Genomic DNA, 26784 nt, shown 5'->3' on the forward strand with positions numbered 1-26784 from the left:
CACCCTCGTTCTTCCCCATCCAGGGACAATCAGCAGGTGAGAATGATGCCTGGGCACATCTACCACCTTGGCCCGCTCAGCAGGGTGGGAAGCCTTTGGTGCTCTTGACTGGAATTACCTAGTGTTTTATGAGAAAATTCTAATCATAAAGTCAGCTTGCCTCGTAGATCCTGCTTTGTCTGCACTTTTCAATCCAATGTGGCTTAATCACTCTTGCCTCCTACCTCCCCTCAGCTCTGAACACACTACACAAAGCCCGGCCATTTTAACATTCAGTAGAAAAGAGACACGAGAATCATGCCATTTCCTTTTGGTTCAACATCCAATGTCAAGACTGGGAACAGGAAGAAGAGACACATGCTACCTTTAAATTAAAATTATAATGTTTTGGTTTGATTTTCCTTGGAAAGGGGCATTTTAAACTAACATGATATGAATTAGAGGTAGTAGGAAAGGGGTCTTAGAGTCAGGCTCTTGAAGTCTGGGTCATGCCTCTGCTGTGTGAACCTCTCAGGTCACTTAACTCCTGTGACTCAGTTTCTTCATAGGTGCAATGAGGATAAGCATAGAAACCCATAGGTAGCGAGTTAACGTTCAGAGCTTATGCAAATCGTTGCTTTCCTTCTTCTTTGGGACCAATATAATATAGGGCATTCTGAATGAAAAGACCAAGAGGAAACAGTCCCTGCAGGGACCCTCCAAAAGAATACACAGTCACATCAAAGAGCTTGCTATGAATAAAGGATGGGACTGAGGAAGCAGGAAGACCCTGGTTACATGTGTGGGACCCATTTGTTCCTCATTTTCACAAATGGAAGGAAATAGAGCAGCAGTGGATAGACTACCAGCCCTGGAGTCAGTAGGACCTGAGTTCAAATGTGACTCAGACACTTAATAATTGCCTAGCTGTGTGACCTTGGGCAAGCCACTTAATCCCATTGCCTTCAATAAAAATTTTAAAAAAGGAAGGAACTCCTTGGTATCAGACTCCCTTTTCAGCTGATGGTAGCCACTAGCTACCCTGTAACTTCGCATTCTCCTGAGTTTGTGGTCCAGGTTAGGTGACTAGTCCATGGCCACACAGTTAGTATTCACCAGAGGCAGGACCCCAGTCCAGGGACTCCTGGCTCCAAGGCCAACCCCTTCTCCCCATCTCCAAGCTATTTCTTGGCACCCGAGGAGGGCTGACATAAAGATGTTGCTTAAAGGCTGGCAAGGTTCTTGACAGACACTGTCTCCCTGAGCTTCAAGCCTCCAAGGCTGCTGCCACCCAAATTATTATATTAGCTTTATTTTACAGAGCGGTGAAAGAAGAAAAATGCTCTAGAATTCCTCCTTTTACCCCCCTGGGGGTGTGTGGGTGAATGAATGAACATCCCAGGAGATTTGTCAGGATTCATAAGCAGCCTAGCCATGTAACACCAAGCAGACAGCAATGTGAAAAGGGAGAATCCGATGGCTTTCTGTTATGTTTTAATGAAAGCCATTCCAGCTTTTCTTGGACTTGAAATGCCAACAGCTCCTCTCAGCCCTCCCCTTCGAAAGTCTCATTTTTCTCCTCTGAAACATGAAGCATTATGCCACTTAATCTCTAAGCTCTCTTCCAGTAGGAGAAGTCCAGGATGCTCCTGGAGAGGTCAGAGGCCACATCACTCTGAGCCTCTTAGTAGGAGACCTTGAGACTTTCAAATTCGATTCACTTGTAAAAATGTGGGTGATTCCAACTGAGAGCACCAAAGGCTTCCCATCCTCATGAGCCAGGGAGTGTTCTATAGGAAGCCGGGCAATATTCTGACCTGCTGAGAGTCAATGAGCCAGAAATAACTAGGGCAATTAGAAATATGCTTATTTCCACCGACTTTTATTAAACTCCAGCTGTGTACAGAACACAGAGAGTGTTAATAAAAAGTTCAGCCAAGACCTGTCCTGTGCCTCTGTGGAGCTAATAGTCTACCTCCCACCTCTAGAAAATCTGGCCACTTTCAGGTTAGCTAGTATCCCTCCTGGGGCATAAGCCTGAGGACCGGACGATCGTGTGTTCATTGGTTTTTCAGTCATGTCAGACTCCTTTTGATCCCATTTGGGATTTTCTTGGAAGATATACTGGAACAGTTTATCATTTCCTCTTCTAGTTCATTTTACAGATGAGGAAACTGAGGCAAGCTGGGTTAAATGGCTTGCCCTAGCTTGTCACCTAGCTAGGAAATATCTGAGGCTGGATTTGAATGCAGGAGGATGCATCTTCCTGACTCCACACTGGCACTCTATTCACTGTGCCACTCAGCTGCCCCTTTCCCTAACAATATTTTTCTGTAAATTTAGTATCTCAAAATAATTAGGTAATCATGATTGACTTACAAATGACATTTCCTCTTCATTATCATTGCAATCCTTGGTTCTGGGTAGGAAAGGTGAACATTTATAAGCTTTAAAAGAGTTAGGATTTGCATTCTTTACTGATTTTCCCATGATACAAGAAAGGGCAGGATTCTGGAGTCTCATCTGGGTCACCAGAGATGGGGCGATGATCAAAAGAACCATTTTCTCCCATTCCTGTTGTCATTAATAGAGGTATCCACACTGCTGCTCTCCATGCTCTCCCTACCTCATTATATTTTATAGTAGCCTAAGAAATGCTTTTAGCAGGGAAATACTCTAAGTTGAAAACAATATACGATGTCATATCAGCCCAGAGAGTTAAAAGAATTATGATGGACCAGAAACATTGCCAGGCCATTAGCATCGGGGTTCATGATGTTCAAATGGGGTCATGCGAATATCAAATCCTCTTCCTATAAAATTTCATGATGGGCTATAATGGAATCCTCAACTGGGTATGGCAAGAAAAGCCAGAATTATTTACTGAGGCTTCACTGGTATTTTCTCATAAGGATGACCGGGCAGCGTTAAGATGGAGTAGATTCGCTGGGAGGCTGTCTTTCAACATTACAAGTGGTTAATGTTAAATTGGATTTAACAGTAGTTAATAACAAAAATACATTCATGGGGTGTTTTAAAGTTTGGGGAGCAGATGAGATATATATATATATATATATATATATATTCTCTACTTTGTGCAACCACACTATGAGGTGGGAGCCATTATCACTCCCATGTACAGATGAGTAAACTGAGGTAAACTGGATTAAGTGACTTGCCTAGGGTCACACAGCTAGCAAACATTGGAGTTTGGATTTGAACTCAGGTCTCCCACACTATACTCTGTGGCCCCACCTAGGGGCCTATCCTATAACTCTTTCTCATTTCTCCTTGGGCCATGAAAAAGAAGCAACCTACATCCATCATAGTCATTCATTAGTGCACTGAAGACCTGAGTTCAAAACCAGCCTTAGCCACTAGCTGGGAGACCTTGAGCAAGTCACTAAACTCTGTCTGCCTCAGTTTCCTCAACTATAAAACAAGAATCAAAACAACACCTTTTCCTCCCTGGGTTACACATCAAATACTGTTTGCCAGCTGCTTAGTTTAGTGACTAGTATAAAGTAGGTGATTAATAAATGCTTTATCCCTTTCCCCCCTTCCTCCCACCTCATCTTAACCTCAGTGATGAAGATGTGAGGCCTTCGCCTGCCCCCTGCTCCCCCGCAACCTGTCTAATTAAGCAAGGCAGATGGTTCGGAGAGTGAAACATCTGTTGGGACTGTAGCCTATAGGGCGTCCTGCCGTTAAGAAAGGATATTGCCTCAAAAGCGCCTGGCACAAGTCATCGGTGGTCATGAAGACGGTGTACGTGAGGAGGAAGTCGTCCAGGAGGGTCTCTGTAGAGAAAAGCAAACAGTCAGGGTGAGGGGGGGCTGGCATTCACCATTCATCCCCCACAGTGGGTCTGCCTGGCTACACGCATTGGGGCTCCATGGGCTAGGTGGGCATTGGGCTCCACATCAGTGAAAGGGAATACAAATGAATGACTAATGTCCATGTGGGAGAGGTCATGAGCTTCCTGCATCCTGGTGGGATTCAAGCCCTGGGGAGGATTTTGGAGCCTCTATCTTTATGGGAGGCTGAAACTTTCCAGAAGCATTTACCCTGTTGATAGTAAGGGAAGCAGAGAATGAATCCCAGAGGGCAGGAAGGGACCCTTGGTAAAGTGCCATTCTCTAAGAAGGCGAAGGAACTTCTGATTCTTATCTTGTTCAGCTTGTCATAAGCCTGATCCCTTTGCTCAGCTGAAAATTTCCATCATTATCATTGCATGCAATTGGAAAAATAAAATTTCAATTAAAAGAAAAAAGAAAAAGAAAATTTCCATCAGAGATTGATCCCTTTGCCCTATGTGAACTCGATGTTGCCTGGGACCCTGATGTAGGAGGAGTCACAGTCCATTTCCAGGAATGGACTTAAAGGGAAAGAAGTCCCAGAAGCTTAGGGCTAGGTCTTCCTTTGTCTATTTAGCCCTGAATCGTGGGTACTGGGAATTCCCTCCTGGATGGATGCCGATGACTAGCTTGTCCATCCTGTCTAGTCTTGGGGAATTTCCCAGGAGCTGAGAATTGAAATGCCCTGTTTGGGGTCATTATCTAGTAGCTGCATCAATCAGAGACTAGATTTGAACCCAGGTCCCCTGAAGGTAGGTCTTCTATACCCTCAGTCATAACACTTTCCCATATTCCTTGAGACCATGGATTCATGGATAGAGACCCGGCTGCCTCAGTATCATTTCTAACAAGCCTTGGAAAACTTGAGGAAGCCACTTATACAGAGTGACCCACGGCAGTGGCCTATCTCTGGGCCATTTCTCTCGCTATCCCCCATACCTGGACTAGTTTCTTCCCATGTCTTTTGGAAGGGGTCGCCCTCCAGTCCCTGATCCCCCGATCCTCCTTTTGTTTGGGAGTAAGCTCCCTTGCATTTCTCAGATTGTTTGTTGTCTATGGTTTCCTCAGTCTCTCTGTCAGCACATGGATCACAATTCTCTTCCCACCCAAAGCAGGAGGGATTGAGTGCCCCTCCATCCATCTTCAAGTCACAGGCAGACAGCCCTGCCCAGAGCAACTGCTAAACCAACAAGGCTGAAGACTGGTCCTCGCTAAGGTATCCTGCCTGGCTGATGATGCTAGATGGAATCATGGCACAAAGCACTGGACCTCGAGTTAGGAAGACCAAGTGCAAATCCAGACTTTGACACTAACTAGTAGTGTCACCTTGGGCAAGTCACTTAACTTCATTTTTACCTCAGTTTCTTCAACTGTAAAATAGGGCAAATAAGTACTTTCTTTACAGGGTTGTTATGGGGATCAAGGGATATATTTGTAAAGCACAAAGTACACAGTGCCACATAAATGCTTGTTTCTTTCTTTCCTTCCTCTCTTTGGACCTCAGTTTCCCACTCTTTAAAAAGAAAGTGGATGGATGAGGTGACCTTTAAGGATCTTCTCATCTCCTGGTCTTGGATGCCAGAATTCTTCAGCATGGTATACCAGAATCATCTCATTAAACTAAGACCAACTTTATTAATATGGGTCATATCCTCAGCATTAGGGAATGGGAATAGACATTAATTAAGCACCTATTGTGCACCAAACACTGTGCTAGGGCTTTACAAATGTCATTTCATTTGGTCCTCACTGTATCTCTGGGACAAGGATGCTATTATTACAGAGGGGGAAACTGAGTCAGGCTAGAGAGCTAGGCCAGTGCCTAAGGCTGGATTTGATGTCAGCTGGAGGACAGAGAAGACCATCACCTTAGACACCTGGCCATTTCACCCTGGAAGAGGCTTTGCTAATGAACCGAGTTGCCACTGAGTCCTGAGGGACTGGAACAAACACATTTGGTGTCCACCTAGACAGAGTCCCTCTCCCCAGTATATGACAAACTATTTCACTGAGGCCTCAGAACTCTCAATGCTGCTTTCGCCTTGGCTCTAACCATACTGAATATTTAAATAATAGCATCTGCCAAATACTCCATCATAAAATGTTAATTAAAAAATTTTAAAAACAGGTTTTCTTTATCACCACAAGAAAATAATGGGTCTCCAGTGAAAATCTTATAGAATGACCCAGATTCCCAACACATTTGGCTATGACCTTTCATCATTTAACCACTCCATTGTTCCATCACTTTTTCCTTTAAATACATAGCATCCCTTCCCACTTGGTATAGATATCAGACACCATTTGTTTTCTTTTTTCCAGCATGGATGACTAATAAAAGTAATTGAGTATGATAGATAAAGTGGCCCCTATCAAAATGATACACTTAGGCAAAGGCATTTTCTGTCCACATTCTTGATTTTCACAGATTCAGGTCTTCTAAGTATTTAAAAATATTTCTAAAAGCCCAATGCCATAGGAATTAGCCCCTCAAGACCATGAGTCAACAGCAGCATGCCTACAAGGGCCAGGATATTCAACCTCATCTATATTCAAAAGCCAAAGGTTATCATTCTTTTATTCTTTCTCAAAGATTGCTATTCAACTTTGGGGAAAGAGCAGCTTTGTATATGAAAGCATCTTCCCCTTACACAAGATTAATGCTCCTTCAAAAACCTAACACTCACCTCCATCCCAACACCCTAAATCAAAACAGATCTTCCTTTGGAAGATCCAGCTATTATCCCCATAGGGGTCTTGGCCAACAAATCCTCCCTAGAAAGAGGCACCCAACCTAGGTCACTGTGAAAGCTGCAAAGATCTCCCAGCATCATTAGGAGACAAATCTAAAGTGGCTTCCAAGGAGATGATCCCACAGTGACTGCCTCAAGAGCTCTTAATGACCAGCAGGTTCTTAGTACAGGGAAGACCCAAGGGAAGAGTTTTCCTTCACCAAGGCAGGTTAGAACCTTCTCTGTCATTCATAGCTTGAGAAGGCTGCCCAGAGTATGGGAGCTTGTGACTTGTCCAGGTTCACACAACCATGGTGTGCCCAAAGCAGGACTTAGACTTGAATTTTCCCTGATTTCAAGGCAGGCTCTCTCGCGACCATGTTCTTACAATGTATAAATAACTCACTGATGACCTAAACACTAAAATGTGATTTTATAATCATTTATAACCATTTTATAACCATTTCCCACCTTTTAAACAACACTCAACCATTGTTGTATATGTTTGGAAGTCACAAAATGTCATCATCTCCAAAGAATGAAACTGGAGAATCTCTCAAAGAGCAATGTGAAAGGCACTTGGTAGGCAGGTGTCATTTATGAGACATTGAAAACAAGGAATTATGTAGGAGCAGGGCAAAGAATGTCATCAAAGAAATGTTCATGAAAAAGTGAGTCGGCAAGTCCAATCAGGTACAAGGGTAATGAGGGATGACAGCCCATAGGATGCTATGGAAAGATAATAAGTAAAGGAAGAAATAGGAAAAATTCTTCATCCAGGTTCATCAGGGGACACATGAACCAGAGCTTCCTGAACAGAGAGAGCTCCATTGTTGGAGAGCCCAGTCTTGTGGGAATAGCAAAGGAAGGGGAGGCCAAGGAGCAGTCATATTTGCTTGTGAAATCCAACCCAGTCCTCCCCTGGAGATGTCCAAGGTCCAACCTTTATTCTATTGGCTCCATTTTTATGGTAAACATCATTGATGCTTAGCAAGAATATCCCCTTGTTTATCTCTCCGTCCAAGGTCCTCAGATGGCATTCCAACTTTTTTTTAAGATTTGAAGAAAAAAAACCTACAATTTATATTTAAGAAATTAAATATTTGGCTTTTTGTTTAAGAGTTTAAACGTTTGTCTTTTTTCCCCCCTTTTTGCTTTTAGTGAATCAATTCCTCCTTTATAATTTAAGAATTTCAAGCATTTTGCAACTTCCAGTCTACATCTGGAGCAAATGTCACCCTTGGGCAGGGATTGGGGAGGAAGTTTGGGATTGAAAGTCAAGAAGATATGGGTTCAGAGTCCGTCTCTGGCGTTTAGCAGGTGTGACTTTGGAATTCTACCTCTGGTTTTTATCAGGTATGGCCTTGGCTAAGTCCCCTAACTACTAGAGGACAGTTGTCTAACCAACCTGGGGGTGAGGCTCAAAATGAAGCTGCATTCTAAAGCTTACAAAATGAGTATGAGATAAGCATCAGTTTTCACCATCCCCAACATTATCACCACCATAGTCATCAAGTTTTAAAGCTAGAAGAGCCATGGGGACCTTCCTGTCTAACGTCTTCATTTTAACATGGTTTCAAGAGAAGGCATTGACTTGTTCATGCTAATAAACTTCTAAGAATGAGATTTGAATCCAGATCTCCCTAACTACAAAGTCCAATGTCCTATCTGTCATACCCTTCTGTGCCTCCATGTCCACAGTGGCACTCAGGGCACATCTTAAGAGACTCAACCTCAGGCCATTTGGGAAAGGTTCAGTAAGGCCTTTGAATCTTACCTGAATTATTCCTGTATAAATCAGAGAAGGAAGAGAAGGAAAAGAAGATTCTGAAAGGGAGATGGTCCTGGGAAAAAAACAGCAGCTTTGGAGTTAAGAGGACCTGAGTTTAGATCCACCTCTGCTGCTTATTAGCAGTGTGACCTTGGGGTAATCGCTTCCCTTCTCCTTCTCAACCTCAGATTACTACTTAGAGGAGTCAAACTAATGGTGGTTCGGGAGCAGGTCTCTGCAAAACTTCCTAACAGCCTCTGGGTCTGCTCCCTGGCCACCTGCAAATGGCAATGATTCACCCCTCTCCCGAATGGAACTGAAACACTTTGCAAAGCTTTGAAAACCCTCTCCAAGTCAAGGCTGTGTGACCTGTCCTTGACTTCAAGAAACAGAGCTAAGGGGTGCCGGGGGTGGCCCCCCAGGCTCTGTACCGTCATTCCAAAAACCCTGAATGCAGACCCAAGTCTAAGTGGCTTGCTCCCTTTGAATCTCTAGGCATTCAGGTTTTTTAATTTCAGCCCTTTAAATCACAGAATAAAAACACACCACCCCTGAGAGCAGTGTTTTTTCCTGGGGGCCCTTATTTTTGGATCTGAGGTTTATTATCTTGTTCCCAGCAGGATGGAATGTTCCTTTGAGAGTTCTCTGCAACTCAGCCTACACAGACCAGAAACCGCCTGGTCCTTGGAAGGACCACACCTCCTGACCCTGAAAGCTCTCCCATTTTTTTTTTGTTTTTAAAGATGGGAACAGGCATTGAGATAACACTCATTCCTAAAAAGATACGACATTTAAAGATAGTGTCTTATCCAGTGAATGACTGGGGAGACATTTGTCAAATGGTAGAAAACAATTTGAATGTTTTTAAAAATATTTAACAAAGTACAAAACATCCTACTCCCTCTGCCGTCATCCCCCAGATCTTCCTTTGAGAATAGAAGGGTTTGAGCACACACACCCCCCCCCCCAGGAAATTTTCCCAAAGGCCCTGAAATGTTTCCTTCTATAATTTCAGTTTTTCTGTCACTTCACTATGACACATCATAGAGGCAGAAGATCTCAAAGGCATTGTATCACTTGCAGTTTGGTCAAGGCCATGAGCAATCTGATAAAAAAAAATATGTTTGTCATGGGCATGGGGTCTGAAGGGCATGAAATCATAGACTTAGAACTGGAAAAGACCTTGGGAACTACCAACACTATTCCTGCCCCCATTCTGGTGAGGAAAAAATTGAGGCCAAGAGACTTTAGTATCTTACTCAGATTCACAAAACCAATATTTATCAGAAGTGGGCTTTGAAGCCAGTCTTTGTGATACCTCTATCCACTAGGCAATATTGTCCTTTCAGTATTTATAGAGAACCTTTTAAAAATGTGCGAATCACTTTACATAACATATCATGTGAGCTTCCCAACCCCTGGAAGGAAGGTACAAATATAATTACTAATAAACTAATGATATGCTTCATTTACACATTGGGAAACTGAGGCTAAGATAGACAATAATTTCCTGTTGTTGTCATTCAGTTGTTTCAGTTGTATCTGACTTTCCATGACCCCATTTGGGGTTTTCTTGGCAAAGATCATGGAGTGGTTTGCCAATTCCTTCTCCACCTCATTTTACAAATAAGAAAACTGAGGCAAACAGGGTGAAGTGACTTGTCCAGAGTCACATAGATAGTGAACATCTGAGGCTGGATTTGAACTCAGACTTCCCTGCATCTAGAAACACTGCTCTATCCACTGTGCTATCTAATTGGCCCTAGGTCTCCTTCTATTCAAGGAAAGCAGGATATCCACTGTTTGACTGAGGATCCTTAGAGGGTAAGGATAGGTCATATGTAATTCAATTTGCACAACTGCTCACCATCTACACAATTATGTCCTTGATGGATATTTTTAATAAGAGGATTATTTTAAAACTTTTTACAAGAACCTTCCTTCTATGCTTCACAATGATGTGTCAGACCCCCAGGATCTGAGATACCTGTAATGCCCATTACGAATTTGACAGAAGCTTATAGACTTGACTTGATGTCCAAGGCCGGGCCAGTAGAGCACCATCTCTGACCATCCGTGACATGGCTAATAGATTCCTCCATACCCACTCTTTCCTACTGCCTTGCATAATCTTTAGAAAAAATTCACTCTATGACCCCCGTATACATTTCTCTCAATGCCAATACCTCCCTCAATTCCAATTTTCTTCTTTCATGATCTGAATAATATCATCTCTTTTTAAATGACTTTCCAATGTCTTTCTAGCCCTAACCTCTCTCCCAAGAATGAAACTTCATCAGATTTACATGTTCAAGAAATATCAAAAGGAAAGAGGGCTCCCAAAGCCCCATTGGAACTGGAAGGCAGAAGGTCCATAATGACTGTTTCGGCATGCTTAACCATTGGCTAGGACGGTCAAGGCTCGCACAAGATGGGCAGGCAGGGATGGTTTATAATCAGCATAAATGGATGGAGTGAATCCAAATAAAAACTCAACTCCATTGGCTTACTGGGAAAAATCCAAACAGTGGACAAGACTTCCCAATTTAGTCCCATTTATTATTAAGATCAGTGATAAGGACATAAAACAGTTTGATGAACAACCCAGTTTTATTATCTCCAAGCACTCTCTTGGGTTGAAGCAACTGCCTTCCATTGAGGCGCAGCAGGCGGGCGCCATGCACAACCCGAGGAGAATTGCCTAGGTCTGTCTGAGTGTTTGTCTGCTGTGGCAGCTGGCCCCCAAGAACTACAGATTTATCATGCTAATTTTGGTTCTGGGTAGAAGTTGATTTAATGCTTTAAAATCATTTGGAATAAAAGCAAAAAAAAAAAAATCCTGAATATTAACATCTTAAATTAGTACCCAAAGATACACAAAGTAATTCCCAGGAATAAGACAGATCTTTCTATCTGAATCCATTTAAGGATAGCTCACCAGGCACCACAGAACAGTCTGGATCATCAGCTTCCTTTCCAAACTTGGAATGGGCTCCTCTTCTAACTATACAGGATTTCTCTTTATATGACTCTAGTTCACTGAAAATTATTGACAGAGAGAGGGGGGCGGTATTTGGCAAGCAGACTTAAAATTTTATAATAAAATAATATTAATAAATCAACAAGCATCTAAATGGATAGAAATGATTTTGGGGGAACTGAGGCAACAGATAAAGTGGACAGAGAGCTGGTCTCAGAGTTAGAAAAGCCTGGGTTCAAATCTTGCCTCTGGTTGAGTGACCCTGCGTAAGTCACTCATCATTTCAGGGACCCCCTAGGCAGCTCACCAAGATGAGACATTTCAGACATGAAGTGTGAAGACATGAAAAGTGCAGGCCTTGAAGTGCCAAAAATGTTAGTAATTGTTACAATATATTCATCATTGCTAAATTAAAGGGAATTAATTGGACTCTCTTTGGTTTTCCATGAACTCAGCACCAGGCTCTACATGTCCTAGGGGATGACTGTGGAGCATCCCTTTGGTTTGCAATTCCCTAAATCAACAGTGACTGTCTGGATCAAGTTCCTACAGATCACGCACTTGCCTCCATCCCATGAACACCTGGATAAATAAGTGGGTGGCCGCAGGACCATGACTCAAGCAAATTCTGCCTGCGGGCAGCTGTCAGGCCCTTCTACAACTTCCTGTTGTGCCCACTGGATCAAAGGGACTCTGTGGCACTTCTGGAAGTCATTTGGATAGCCCTTCCCAAAACTCCCAGGATGTTCTCTTGGGGGGGGGGGCGGGGCTTGAGGCTATGCCAAAGACAGCCCAAGTTCAGACAGGCTCTCATGAGAGGAAAAGCTTTTCTGATGGGCCTGGCAGCCAACTCTTGGTCAATGGATTGGTGGAGGACCAGCTGAAGCAGCTTCAAGAGGATCCATCACTAGAAGGCCAATGACCGGGCAAGGTCTGGATGAGGACTTGCAACTTATGAAACTATCAGTGACAGGCCAGGAAGGGCAGCCCATGGGTCAGCGGAGGCAGACGTGGTTCCCATGATTTCATCCCCTACCTCTCACAATGAATGTGATGATGGGAAGGTCTCCTGGAGTAAACACCTACACCCCCCCCCACACACACACACACATTTAGAGATATAGTGGACCCTCTCCTTTTACACCTGAGGAAACTGAGGCACAGTAGAAGTTTACTGGACTGTTTGAGGTCACACAGATAATAAACAGCAGAGAAGATTTGAATCCAGGGCTTGTGATCAAGAGTTAACCTCATTACCCTGTAAAGTGGAGCCTTTGTCACAAAATTACAGAACTTCAGGCTAAAAGGAACATTTTATTCCAATTCACATCTGAAAGGAAAGTCCACTGACATCCCTACAAAGGAGCTGCCCAGGGTCTGCTTAGGAACTCCGGAGAAGGGGAGCATCAGCCCTCCTGTCAGTAATCCTTGGGAAGTTCTTTTAGAAGGTCCCCTTAAATGTCAACTTCTCTCTGAGAGGATCCAAGTTCAAATAGATCCTCACACACTTACCAGAGTATGACCCTGGGCAAGTCACTTAACTTCTGTTTACCTTAATCCACTGGAGAAGGAAATGGCAAACCACTCCAGTATTTTTGGGAAGAAAACACCCATGGACAGTATGATCCACAGAGTCATGAAGAGTTGGGCACAACTGAATGATTAAACAAGGATAACAATCAACCTCAATAGATACTGTTTGTGATTCATTTTCACATGGGAAATTAGAATATTCTCTCTCTCTGGCTCTCTGTCTTTGTCTCTCTCTCTCTCTGTCTCTCCCCCCCCCTCGCCCCCATATATACATTCCCATACACACACAAACATATATACTTTAAAATGATGCAATCCCATAATTGTCCATAGTCAATCCGCCAAAGCACAGATGCTCACCACTGAGATTTCTACACTTAAGAAGAGATAATGACAACATTTCAAATAGGCCCAGATAATCACTCCAGAGAATTTGATGACTTCTTGAGCCGGAAATGAATAATGCCAGAGCCTTAGGAAACCACTTAAAGGTTTATAGACACTAAGAGCTGTCAATCACAATAGATTTCTGTCTCTGACAAAAGAAGAGAAAATAGACTTGTATTTCTAGAGTCAAAGCCCATGCTAGGTTTGCACACTATAAATTTCACATATTGGGGATAAAGAGAATGTATGTTCAGAAACACAGACTTCAAGGACACACAAGATAAGCCCAATACATTTCTTAATTTATTAATTAACACAAGGATTAATTTCAGGGTAATGGCCCTAATAATCTATGAGAAATCTGGGCTGCATAGTATTATAGGATCTGTGACCTGGAGACGAAAGGGAACTGAGAGGCTTCAGTTAGTCCAACCTCCTCATTTTACACTTGAGAAACCTGAGACTCAGTGAGGTTTGGCATGCGTCACCAGGGAGCAAGTGATGAGGCAGAATTTGAACTCAGATCCTCCCCCAAGAAAAGGGGCCAGTAAAATCCCTTCTAATCACCACTGAGCCTTGTAAGGAACCAATGAAGGATTCAGAGATGGGGCCCAGAAGTTGGCTTCAAATCCCTGAGAGACTAGCATATCAGAGAGATTGGATCTATTCTCTATGACATCAGAGTATGGAATGAGACCAAATAGGTGAATATTAATTACAGGGAGGAAGGTTCCAGCTGACCATGAAGAAGAGCTTTCTCACAACTAGAGATTCATGAAACAGTACAATGAACCCCTTCCTTCTAGGAGGTTACTCTAACCATTGAAGATCTCTTAAGGCAAAGTTTGGGTTCATTCGTGGTGGGCATTCCCATAGGGCTTCATTCTCTGTGATGCCAAGGTTGGTCAAAGTACAAAAGAGAAATATGGCCCAACAAAGAATGTTCTGTGCTCTTTTAAAGGAACAACTAAAAGAAACTCACCATTGCTTTTAACCAGACAGTGAATCTGGAATCAGATGCCCTGAGTTCAAATCTCACTTGGACATTTATTACCAGTGTGATCTCTGTGGATTTGAGTGACTATTTCACTCCCCTGGGATTGGTTCCTCACTTAATTAGACTAGATGGTCTCGGATGCCCATTTGATCTTGCCAGACAATTTGATTTTAAGCTATTTTTTTTTTTTTGGTTTTTGCAAGGCAATGGGGTTAAGTGGCTTGCCCAAGGCCACACAGCTAGGTAATTATTAAGTGTCTGAGACCGGATTTGAACCCAGGTACTCCTGACTTCAGGGCTGGTGCTTTATCCACTGTGCCACCTAGCCACCCCTAAGCCAAATTTTTAAGACAAAATGCTTTGTGTAAGAATACTTTTTTAAAAAAGAACAAAATGGAATAATAGCACATGTCAAAGTGTCTCTTCATAAGACTCTAAGAGCCCACAATTTGGTAAAATGCAGGATTGTAATCACCCACATTCTTCCCCTTGACATCCTCCTACCCCCCCTCAACCAACTCTTTCTTGAAGTGATAGAAACTTTGCATCTTCCTTCCAAATGCAATAAATCCCATTTGTGGCAAGGGAAATATCCTATCTAATGTAAGGGAAAAATGAAAAACAGCTTAACAAATGAAAGCCCCTCTTTTACAAACACACACCAAGCAAGACCTTGTCTACATAGCTTCCTTCCAAAGCACCTCATTCCTAATTTTTGGTTTTCTCATCTCCTTTGGAGTTCACAACAAGTCTCACAGGTGGGTGTTGTAATTATTCTCACAGAAAGGGAAACTGAGATGCAGAAAAGTCACTTGCCTGGGGTCACATAGTTAGTTTCTTCCTATCGACCCCCTCCTTTCTTTTTTTGGGGGGGGGGGTTGGCAAGGCAATGGGGTTAAGTGACTTGTCCAAGGTTACACAGCTATCGGATTTGAACTTAGGTCCTCCTGACTCCAGGGCTGGTGCTGTATCCACTGCGCCACCTAGCTGCCCCAGACCCCCTTCTTTCTTATTTAAAAGTGAGTTTAGACGCAAATCAAACATCTCCAGATGTGAGGATAACAGCTGTCACCAAGTTTCTCCCACTTCCCTAGTGTTTCTTATTCAGCTGCAAAGAAGTCATCAATTACTGTCAAATAAGCTGATGATTTGGAGATGTCAGGACTCCACCAGGAGAACTTGGCCTGAGTTGACCAAAATTGTGTTAGAAAACCATCCATCAGTCAAGAGATGAAAACAGTTTTCAATACCTTCAACTGAACTGAATTGAGCCATTCTGAGTGCTCCCAGTTCCCAGGCAGACTGCAGGGTCTGTGAAGGTGGGAGTGGGTGGGAAAGAGAGAGTAGAGGAAATGCTCACAGCTAGAATGGCCCAAATAATAGCCAACTCCCCAAAGCAAGGGAGCTTTGATAGAAAAAAAAATACAATAATTAAATATAATTACCACAACAAAATACTTTTTGAGTTCTTTTCACTATGTTCTCTTCAGTTCAAATAAGAATGTTTTATTTACTTTTGACATCCCTGCTCCTGGGGAACACTGGGCATCCTTCTCTCCTTCCCAGTCTTCCCACCCTTGCTACCCTTTGCATCAGAAAAGTGACTTTTTTCAGAACAGCAGAGGACAGACTCAAGATGGATTCTTTTCTGTGAAATTAAAATGCAGTAACACCTCACATGCACAGTTTTCCTACCTAAGGTACTAGGAGGATGATTCTACAGTCGGTGTTTAGGCTTGGGAAGTTTCAAGGTCAGATGTATGGTTTCATTGCTGTGATCAATTCCTCCTATTAATGCAGAGCAACAGCTCATCTTTAACCTTCTTAGAGAGTTGGGCACTAGTGGTTAAATGATGCATCAGAGGCAGGATTTTATTCACTTCCTCAAGACTTCAAGACTGTCCCCCTCTAAGCTATTTTTCCTCTCCTAGAGGCACAGAGCTTTTAAACAAGCCAAATTTTGCTAACAGACTCTGGGTATGTCTATGTCCGTCTGTCTGTGAAGAATGGACCCTTAAATTGGACCAAAATAGTATTTTCCCTAAAAGAAATACATATTCTGGGGAAGTTAGATAATACAGTGGATAGAGGATCAGTCCTGGAGTCAGGAGGACCTACGTTTAAATCTGGCCTCAGAAACTTAATAATTACTTACCTGTGTGACCTTGGGCAAGTCACTTTCAAAAACCAAAAAAAAAAAAAAAGGAAATGCATATCCAACTGTCTTCCTTCCAAAGCATCTTTCCTTATATTTGTTGGTTTGTCATCACCTTTGGCCTTGCAATAATGTTTTCTGTTATGTCCCTTACAGTCATAAATGGGATGTAGGACCACATGTACCTGCCTTTGCACTGGAGAAAGGAGAGCACCAAGAGATGGCCTTTAGTAATCAGAGTAAAGCAACAAGGATTCAGATGTGGGCAAGTCCCTGTCCTTGCTCCTTTCCTCCCTCCCCTTCCTCTTCTTCTGTCTCTCTTCTTTTCCTTTCCTCTCCCACTTTCTTTTTCTTTTTCTCTCTCTGTCTCTCTGTCTCTCTGTCTCTCTGTCTGTCTCTCTCTCTCTCTCTCTCTCTCTCTCTCTCTCTCTCTCTCTCTCTCTCTGTGTGTGTCTCTCTCCATCTTCCTTTTCATCTCTCTCCCTGTCTCTACTCTCCACCCTATATGATACTAAATACATTTGTATAAACTCTGGGAAAGCTCACTATCCATGTAAGTCTCCTAAAACTGGGGGGGGGGGGGAAAGGGAGGGAAAGGGGGACAGCAAACTGGCTGAACAGTTTCAAATGCAGGACACCACCAACAAAAAGCTCCAAAGGTGGAGAGTGGGGATAATGAAAAAAGGAAGAAGTGTTACAATGAAAAAGAAGTTGAGGCTGGCAGAGGACAAGGACCCGGCAGATTGCTGGTATCTGAAAGAGCCGCTAGTGCCCCAAAGGACATCACTACATTAGTTGCCAATTCCAACTGATTCTATGGCGCCACTGTTTAAATGAGGTCAATGATTTGATAGAAACTTCTGGGAAAGATTAACAAATGCAGTGACTGCTCATCCAACAAATTACCATCTAGCAGCCCTCTTTTCTACCTTGATCAGCCCCCTGATGATCAGCCCCTTGCATATACAAAGCCTCTCTCCGTGTAGAGACAAGGCAATAAATTCACGTGGGGGAAGATATCAGCAACATTTTAAAATTCTTACAAGGGCATCTGATGATCCCACACTGCTGATTGACCAGCTGTGTGTGGGGGGGTAAGGGGTGCAATTACCCCTGAAAGAGAAATGGTTCCACCTTTTGCACTGTCGTAAAGATGCTGTGGGGTAATAATTTCCGCAGTGGCCGTTCCAATGGAATGGTCCTTTGGCTCAAACTACTAGACTGCCAGACTCATTACTGACACACTGTCCCTTTCCTTGGATTGTAGGAGTAAGGCCCAAGCGGCTGCTACAGCAAAGTCTGAGCCTCCTCCTTTAACTTGTCCAATGTACAACTGAGATTTAGGGAAGCGGAGGAGTGAAGGCTGACGGAGAGCAGGAACCACCACCACCCAAGAAAAGCCTTCAGACAAGCAATGCCATCTTATTGTTCTGGAGCCCTCACAGTATCACTTCTTAAAAACAACACCAACAGCAAAACATGACTATCACAGATCCATTAACCCATCATTGGTCCAGTCAAAGGTCTATCTTACTAATGGCCAGAGCACAGGGACCTCTTCCGGAAAGCAAAGGAAGCTACAGAAGGAGAATCTTCACCCTGAGCCCCGAGAGAGCTCATGTCCTATTGAGAAGACAGATTATGTCCAAAACGTAAGTTACAAAACGTCACTAAGTAGAAATTTCTATATTATTTCAAAAGAATGGCAAATTATAAGTGATCTGCCGAAAGACCACTCTAAACAAATGTAAGAAACATGCAAATCCCAACAACTCTGAAGAATTTTCTCACATCCTGGAAATTGTAAAGATCACAGAAACTAGAATCAGTCAAGGTAGTAGGGACTGAGGAAAGACAGGAACGGGTAGCACACTGTTAGGAGAGCTGTGAATTGGCCCACCCATCCTGGGAAATAATTTAGAATTGTGAATGATAAACGATTATGATTCCATTACTGACAATACATATTTTTTTCTCATTTTTTTTTTGCAAGGCAATAGGGTTAAGTGACTTGTCCAAAGTCACACAGCTAGGCAATTATTAAGTGTCTAAGGCTGGATTTGAACTCAGGTCCTCCTGACTCCAGGGCCGGTGGTCTATCCTCTGTACCACCTAGCTGCCCCTCTAACAAAATAGCTTAATGAGGTCAGACAGAAACATCCAATACTAACCCAAACTATGCATAGGAAGACTTTTTGTAGCAAAGACCTTTAAGTAAACCAGATGCCCATAAGCTACAGAATGGCTAGAGAAACCATGGCATAGATGGATATGACAGGACAATATTGTCCCTCGTTCCATGCCAAGAGGTGAACCTGATCTGTCAGCATAATATAAATGCCCTTGAGGTGGTACAGACCCAGTGATAGTGTATGTCTGTTGTCCAAAGACCAGTCTGGCTATTTCAGTCTGGGGAGTCTCATCACCAGGGGCGGAGGGGGAGGCTGCAGGGTGATCAACTGTGGGGCCACAGCAACTCTTAAAGTCTGAATAACCATGAAGTTTTAAAGAATGCTCAATCTACATCAGTGAAGAGAGGGCTGAATCTGATAAAAGTGAGGGGAGAACAAGAAAGGACCTTTTAACACAGCCCAGAGGCAAATGGCAGCAATAAATGGCAGGATAAGTCATCAGGAATTTCCCTTTTAGGTTAAAGATTATAGAATCAATACTGATTCAACTTAATTTCCTACATCTGCTACATTTCTATCCCAAACTGATGCTCCTGGTGATGCCCTGGACACTGTTGGTTTCAAATCCTTCCTCCAACATTCACTTTGGGCAGTTGGGTGAGGCATTGGCCCTGGAGTTAGGAGGTCCTGAGTTAAATCTGACCTCAGACACTTGACATCAGACACTTACTAGCTGTGATTGCCCCACATCCAGGACCATCTCCAGTCATCCTATCTATATCTAGCCTCTGGTTCCAGATATCTGGAGGAGAAAGTGAGGCTGAAGACTTAGCACGGTTACCCCTCACTCAACTCCAATTCAAGTGCTTGTCATGGCATCACCCTGATGTCATGGTCATTTTTGAGGATGAAGGACAAGCAACAACAGAAACAACAATTAGGTGGGTGACCTAGGGAAGTCATTCAAGTTTTCTGAGTCTGTTTTCACATCTATAAAATGGGGTTTGAATGTAACCAGATTATCCAAAGCACAGGGCTATTGAGGGGTTAGAATGAGACTATCTGTAAGGTCCTTTCTGAGTGTTATGGCACTGTATAAATGATGATGATGATGATGATGATGATGATGATAGAAGAGGGTAAGAGAATTAAATTTGCACCCAACAGACCTAGATTCAAATTCTTTTCCACTACTTTACTATAGAAAGTGCTCCAGAAGTCTTAGTGCAGTTCTAAGCCATTGGAGCTTGGTTATTTTTATTTTGACTTGGGTTAAAGCTAGGAGAATTTATGTACATTCATAAGAGGGGGGAAAAGAGAATTCTTTTGCATAAACAGGGCCCTTTCCCTCACAGATAGGCATGGTCTTGTCCTTTCTCTAGCTTCCAAAATTCCTTAAAATGAATTCCTATTGGCCCTACCACTAATTTGGCCAATTCCCAAATTGCTAGGAGATACTTCCTAACTTTTTCCCTTCCACAATAACTCTTACAAGCTAGGAAGGAGACTATTAATACAACTCTATTTTGAATTCTATCTCCTTTCTAATACAGTATATAATATAAATAATATCTCTCAGCTCCCAGATTCGTCTTGCCTTGGCAAGCCTAAGAGATAACCACTGGACTCCCCATAGGCTCAAATGGCATCGTTGGTCAAGAGAACCTGAGAAAATATCGCAGCATGATGGGTGGACTCCAGCTAATGAATTTATAGAAGGATGTGAACAAATGTCACAATGGGCAAATGTAGACAGCATACATTGTGCATTGTTGGGGGGGAATGCCCTTGTTGATGAGATTCAGATGAGTGTGTTTCATGCCACTTTTCTCATAGAAGAAGCATGATATTGTATTGTAGAAATGAGCACTGATTTTAAACTGTCTGAAATCTGAAAGATGGATAGAAAATGAAATGTCTCCTAGCAGGAAGAAGGAGGTAGGTATGCTTCATCACCAGTCACCTAGTGTTAGGACTGGTCGGTGCTGGTTCAGAGTCCTGGCACTGTTTGGTCGGGTTTTCCTAGCCAATACTAAGGTCGCCATATATTATTTGTTCTCCTGGTTCCACTTATATCTCCAAGCAACTGTTTAGATAAATCTTCCCAAATGACTCTAAATTCTTTTATTTTTAGTTTTTTGCAAGGCAATGGGGTTAAGTGGCTTGCCCAAGGCCACACAGCTAGGTCATTATTAAGTGTCTGAGGCCAGATATGAACTCAAGTACTCCTGACTCCAGGGCTGGTACTCTATCCACTGTGCCACCTAGCCACCCCCTGACTCTAAATTCTTTCTGTGTTATATCTTGAGACACAATAATAACATTCATAGACCACAATTTGTTCCCCAGTGCCTCATTCAGCGAATACCCACTTTATTTTCAGCTTCTTTTTTGGGTCTAGATGCAGGATTCCAATTATATAGGAAATTCCTTGGGGAAGAAATCCTCTCTTTCAATGCAGATCTGCAACTCAGAGTTCTCCGAGAATTGTCTGGAGCACCAAGCTCCAGAGCCAATATGTGTCAGCAGGGGAGGGACTTGAACCTAAGTCATCCTAACTCTGAGGTCAGAGTCTCTATTCTAGCTTCTTGGGTAATATAAAAATATGCTGCTATAAATATTTGCATCTCCATAGAACCTTCCCCTCTACTATTGATCTCTTTGGGGCAGATGACTGACAATGGGAGTATAGAGTCCGAGTATAAGTAGTTTACCCACTTTTCTGGCATAATTCCATGTTTTTTTTCCAGAATGGTTAGAGCAACCCATAGACACCCTAACAATGAATTAATGTGCTAATACTGATACTAATTATCTCCAATTTAAATCATCCTTGCCAATGGGGTCTCAAGTAAGAACTCAGAGTAGTTTTCATTTTTCTTTGCCTTATTATTCGTAACTCAAAGCATATTTTCATATAGGCAATAGCTTTCAGTTCCATATCCTTTGACTAATTGTTTTTTTGGGAATTGCTCCTGGTTGAATAGATTTATATTAATCCCTATCCATCATGGTTACCAGATCTGCAGTCTACCTGGATTCCCTAGCTTAATCAAGATATTCATACTAAATTGACACTATTATCTAAGCATTGTTGTAGTTTTGTCCAGCAGCATAATCTGCCATCTATCCATACCTGCTCATTCTGTGGGACCCTCATTCATGTCCTCTAGAAGTTTGCTTTGGGACATCTTCCCAAGATGCTAGGGGTCTTCCTCATTTTCTTTGGACATGGCAAGGAAATCAATCAAGCACAAAACAATACCTGTATGCCTTTCTGGGAGGTGGCCCTGGGTTCTTCATAGCTATGCCAGCAAACCCGAACCTCTGGCAGGCCCCTCCATGCTGGAAAGAAGAAGCTAGTCTGGCCACTGGGTAATGAATTCTTTGGTCATGGTAATCCGTGAAACAAAGAACAATACAAAATGGCCCTCAGTCTTATTTGGACCCTTTCCAGTTCAGCAGTGATGATTGCAGGGTAGATGACAAGGAGGCAGAGAGTGGCAGCAATTTTAGATATTATATTAAGAAAAAAAAATCACTTTTTCTATTGAGAGACCAATGAAGTCACCAGTCTGTGTTTCTCTGAAAATGCTTCACTCACAGGAAAACCATTGTATTCTGGTCACTTGATCCTAAACATTTTTGTAATGATGAAATTTGAACCCAAAGCTTAAAGGAGACCTTGGTGGATCCCAAGAGAAGTTATGTTTTCAATAATGAAGTGATGAAGTGCTCTTCAGCTTGCCAATTAACCTTTTAAAAGACCCCTTCTCATATTAGGGGGGAAATGAAAATCTTCCCTTGAAAGAAGGGTAGATTCTCTGGATGAAGCATCATCCATTAAACACATTACCCCACCCAGGGTCGCACCACAATGAAATAAGCAGGTTTCCATTCTTAATCAGTGGATGCTAATAACCTGATGCTTTGGCTCAGTCTCACTTCACTTCCCCCACTTTCTTTAGTAATGAGGGTATTAATTAACCCACAATCCACTGGCAGTGTAAAGGCATCAGCTCCCTTGTTACTGTACAGCATGTCGTGTGCTCGAAGGTGAGAGAGAACAGATTCATCCAAAAGAGGAACGGCTTCAATGGAAAGTCTCATCTGATGTGGGATGCCTGGTAATTTCTCATTAGAGCCGGCTGCCATGGTGGCAGTTGGACCAGGGAGGCTTTGTACCCTCTTAAGAGGAGGAACTCAGAGGGGCTATTTTGCTCACAGCTGGTAGCCCAGATGATGGTCTTTGTGCCGGAGATGAAATGACTTAAGTGGCTCACAAACAGTCTGACCCAGGGCTTGCCAGACAGAGCCTCACTTCAATTAGGACCTTGGCATCTAGGATTCCACTCATGAGACACACGCCAGGCTGGGAGAAAAGCTAAGGGATCTCTGAGTTATCTTTCTATCTACTTCTCACCCACTCTGTCACAAGAAAGAACTTAGCTTCAGCTCTTCCTATCACTCTGCTCCCATTTGCATGAATGCCAACATTAACATACTTGATGTACCTTACTTATCTCAGTTGAATTTCACAATAATCCCGGGAGGTAGGTGTCTTAGCCACTTTTAATTCCCATTTTGCAGATGTGGAAATTAGAGTCAGAGAACCTGGAGAAAAATCCCCTCCATTCTGTTAGCTGTGTGACTCTGGGCAAGGTCCCTAATAATAGAGAGGGGGGCATATTTATAAGTCTTTATCTTTGTTTTCTCATGTCATTCTCACAACAACCCTTTGAGGAAAATGCGGCTATTATGCCCATGGACAGATGAAGATATGGAGGCATCCAGAGGTGAAGTGATTTGTCCCCTTAGAACTTCAGTCTTCCTGACTCTAGGTCCATTACTCTCACATAATGGACCATAGAGAGGTAGCAATTTGACTGGAATAATGACTAATATTTACACCGTGCTTTTAAGATTTGCAAAGCAGTTGACAACTGACAGAGAGCACCCTTACAATAACTCTTGGAGGCAGCTGCCATTATCATTCCCATTTTGGAGGTGACAAAACTGAGGCAGACTTTTTCCAGACCACCAGCTAATAAGTGTCTAAGACAGGATTTGAACTCAGGTCTTCCTGACTCCAACTCCACCACTCTATCCATTGTACCATTTTGCTACCCACCCGATTCTATTGGGTCTTGGGTATCTCACCTGCAAATCAGATAAGAATATCCATAAGCCTCACTTGCCCCCCAGTTGTTGTGGAGATCTCACTTCATAGCAGATACAAAGTGTTTGGCAAGCTTGTCTCATAAATGTCATTTGCTTCCATCTTCCAATTTTGTTGACAACACTAAACTCTCCCTATGATTCAATGACTACACCCAAGGCTGGGCTTCCACCATGCCTGCGGAAGTGGGGGTTGGCCACCCTAGAGGATGGGCAGTGTACCCCTCTGGTTAGGCCTTCCTTTGGGCTGCTGTCCCTCCTCTTTGCCTTTCACTTCCCAAACCAATGGAGAAGGAATTCTGAACAGAACTCTGCAGGAAACCAGAATGATTCCATTGCCATCTCTCTTTGATTCTATTGCCATCTCTCTTCCAAGACACTCTACCCCTCTTAAACCTATGACAGCTCCAGTACATTGGGAATGTCCTTGGTTACTTAATTCCTCAGGAACGTCTAATCAGATGCATCTAATCAGGTGCATGGCCAAATCAGAAAATAGCAGGCAAGGCATTATGCTTTCTTCATAAGATGGAAAAGAAGCATCAATATCCTCAGGAATTAAAAGAGATGGCAGCCCTGTGCCTGAACAAAGCGACATACTTTCTAGCAATCAGTAAACATTTATCAAGAACCTTCTCTATATTGGGCACTGTGCTAAGCAGCAGCAACTTTCTGAAATCCTCCCCAGTGACTTGGTGAGGTCTGAGGGGCTTCTGAGACAGTTTTCTATCACTGGTTAGGAAGCCTTGCTTCCATTTTGGAAGTTCATGGCACTTTTTTCCACAGGGGATTTTTGTCCAAAACTGTTCATTTGACATGATGTCTCCTTATGGATGCACTTAAATTGGCACCAGGTGGAAGAATGATGTTATGCCAGTCAGGTCTAATATTCCATCTCCTCATTAGCTGTACCATGTGGCTGTAAACAGTGGGGCAGTGACACACTAGTGGGAACTTGCAGAAAAAGATCAGTAACCTTGTTTGTAGTTAAGGAGTGCTGCTATCTGCTACTTTTGAAGGACTTCTAGGGTGAGTCCAAGGTCCTTCCCCAGACCCAGGGCTCTGGGGTTCTCTGGCTAGTGTAGTCCTAGATTTCTTAAAATTAAAAATTTGGGGGCTAGAAGAAATCTAATCAGATCCAATATTCACCCTGCCACACTAAATTTTTTCCCTTCCTTCCTTCCTCCCTCCCTCCCTCCCTCCCTCCTTCCTTCCTTCCTTCCTTCCTTCCTTCCTTCCTTCCTTCCTTCCTTCCTTCCTTCCTTCCTTCCTCCCAGAGTAAAAGAACAAGAGCATTCCAGGATGGTGAGAGTCAGAGAAAACTTCCAGAGCTGAGAAATGGACATCTTGTTCCCGGAAAAACAAGGAGGCCAGGGTCACCATATTCATAATATTATACTGTGTTTTTTTTTACTTATTTTGTGAAATGCTTCCCAGTTACATTTTAATCTGGTTCAGGAAGGACTTGGAGTTGTGTGGGGGCGAATTTGACCTTGAGCATGGGGTAATGAGAAATTAATTAACCAGCCTGGAGTCACATGGCCAATCGGAATAGACCTTGACCCTAGGTTGAAGGTCCATAGGTAAACCAAGACTCAGAGAGGTTAGGGGCTTGCTTGGGGTCACTCAGTAAATGTCCAAGATTATGCCAAGCACAGCCAGCAAACCCACCTGGGTGAAACTGTAGGACACCCTGAGGAGGGGATGGGAGGTATCCTGTGACAGTCAACCCAACCACCCCCATCACTAGCTTGACCACCCAACTCCTGATGGAGGCAGCCCAGGACCCTGAGCCCACAAGCCTTGAGAAGAGCAAGGCATCCAGTCCAATGCTCTCAGTCCCTGAGAGATGCAGCCTGGGGACTGGCTGCTCAGGGGCCGCAACAATAGTTAGTGAAGACCTAGAGAGGAAAGTTGTGGCCACCAGGGTCCTTGGTCCTGTCAGGTGATTCATCAAAGAATGAAAGGACTGGGGGTGGCTAGGTGGCACAGTGGATAGAGCACTGGCCCTGGAGTCAGGAATACCTGAGTTCAGATCCAGCCTCAGACACTTAATAATTGCCCAGCTGTGTGACCTTAGGCAAATCACTTAACCCCACTGCCTTAAATAAAAAAAAAGAATGATGGATTTACCAGTGGAATGGAGGCTTTTCCATCTGCCTTGTAACTGAAATCATCTGTGTGTGTTCCCTTCTCCAGTAGATTGGAAGCTCTCGGAGGGCAGGGTCTGGCTCACTTTTTTGTATTTGGGTCCCCAGGGCTCTGGACATAGTAAATGTCTTATACTCTATCCACCCAAGTACTTAATAAATGCTTCACTTATTCATTCATTCCTTCTGTCATCACAGGTAATTATTAAGTATCGGTTGAATGAATGAAATAACTTTTTTCTCCAGGTTTTGTTCTCCCCCTGGTGAAGTGAGAAACTGTCTCAGAAACTTAACTTTCTATTCTTCAAATCAATCAAGCAGAGAGGGAGTGTCACCAGCTCTTTTGTCGCTCCACTGTCTGGTAATCCCATGAGGGTCCCTCACTGGATCAGTCACATTTCCTCTTATCCAGGGAGGACTGGTTACTGAGTGGTGAGCATGCTCCTCTGGTTGTTTAGCCTAAGTCTCCTTTTCATCTCCTAAACTGCCTGGAGAGGAGACTGATGAGAGATGACCTCCAGGGTTGGAGAAACCTGTCTAGGCAAGAGTGCCCTTACTCCATTCCACTGGGGACCCCTCCTCTGCCCCCATGCCAAACATGGGACCATGCCGAGAAACACATGGCTGTCTTCTAGAGGATGAGAATCACCCTCCCTCAAAAGAGACTTCAGATGATGAACAGTGCCCTTGGACACCTGGATGACAGCCCCCTGTCATCCCAGGTGTCTCTCACAAGACATCTGGGGCTCCCCCTAGATTAGGAATGAGGATGTGAATTTGGAGTTATCAAAATATCCTATGTGTGTCTCATTCAACGTGTCCTTCCCAATTTATCTATGTATGTATGTATGTATTCATTAGTTGTTACTTTTTGCAAGGCAATGGGGTTAAATGGTTTGCCTAAGGCTACACAGCTAGGTAATTATTAAGGTA

At 43.2% G+C, this 26784-nt stretch overlaps 1 protein-coding gene across 2 annotated transcripts in view; it reads right to left on the reverse strand.

The window, feature by feature from the left end:
- The window catches only part of RAPGEF5 (Rap guanine nucleotide exchange factor 5), a 135607-nt gene that overhangs the window by 50143 nt on the left and 58680 nt on the right, over positions 1 to 26784 (reverse strand). For both annotated transcript variants that reach the window (XM_074195455.1, XM_074195454.1), the window contains one exon: positions 3701 to 3779. In XM_074195455.1, coding sequence (XP_074051556.1) covers positions 3701 to 3779 — 79 coding nt within the window. The remainder of the gene's footprint in view (positions 1 to 3700; positions 3780 to 26784) is intronic.

Source organism: Macrotis lagotis, chromosome 7 (assembly GCF_037893015.1).
Source record: "Macrotis lagotis isolate mMagLag1 chromosome 7, bilby.v1.9.chrom.fasta, whole genome shotgun sequence".
Taxonomy (NCBI): Eukaryota; Metazoa; Chordata; class Mammalia; order Peramelemorphia; family Peramelidae; genus Macrotis; species Macrotis lagotis.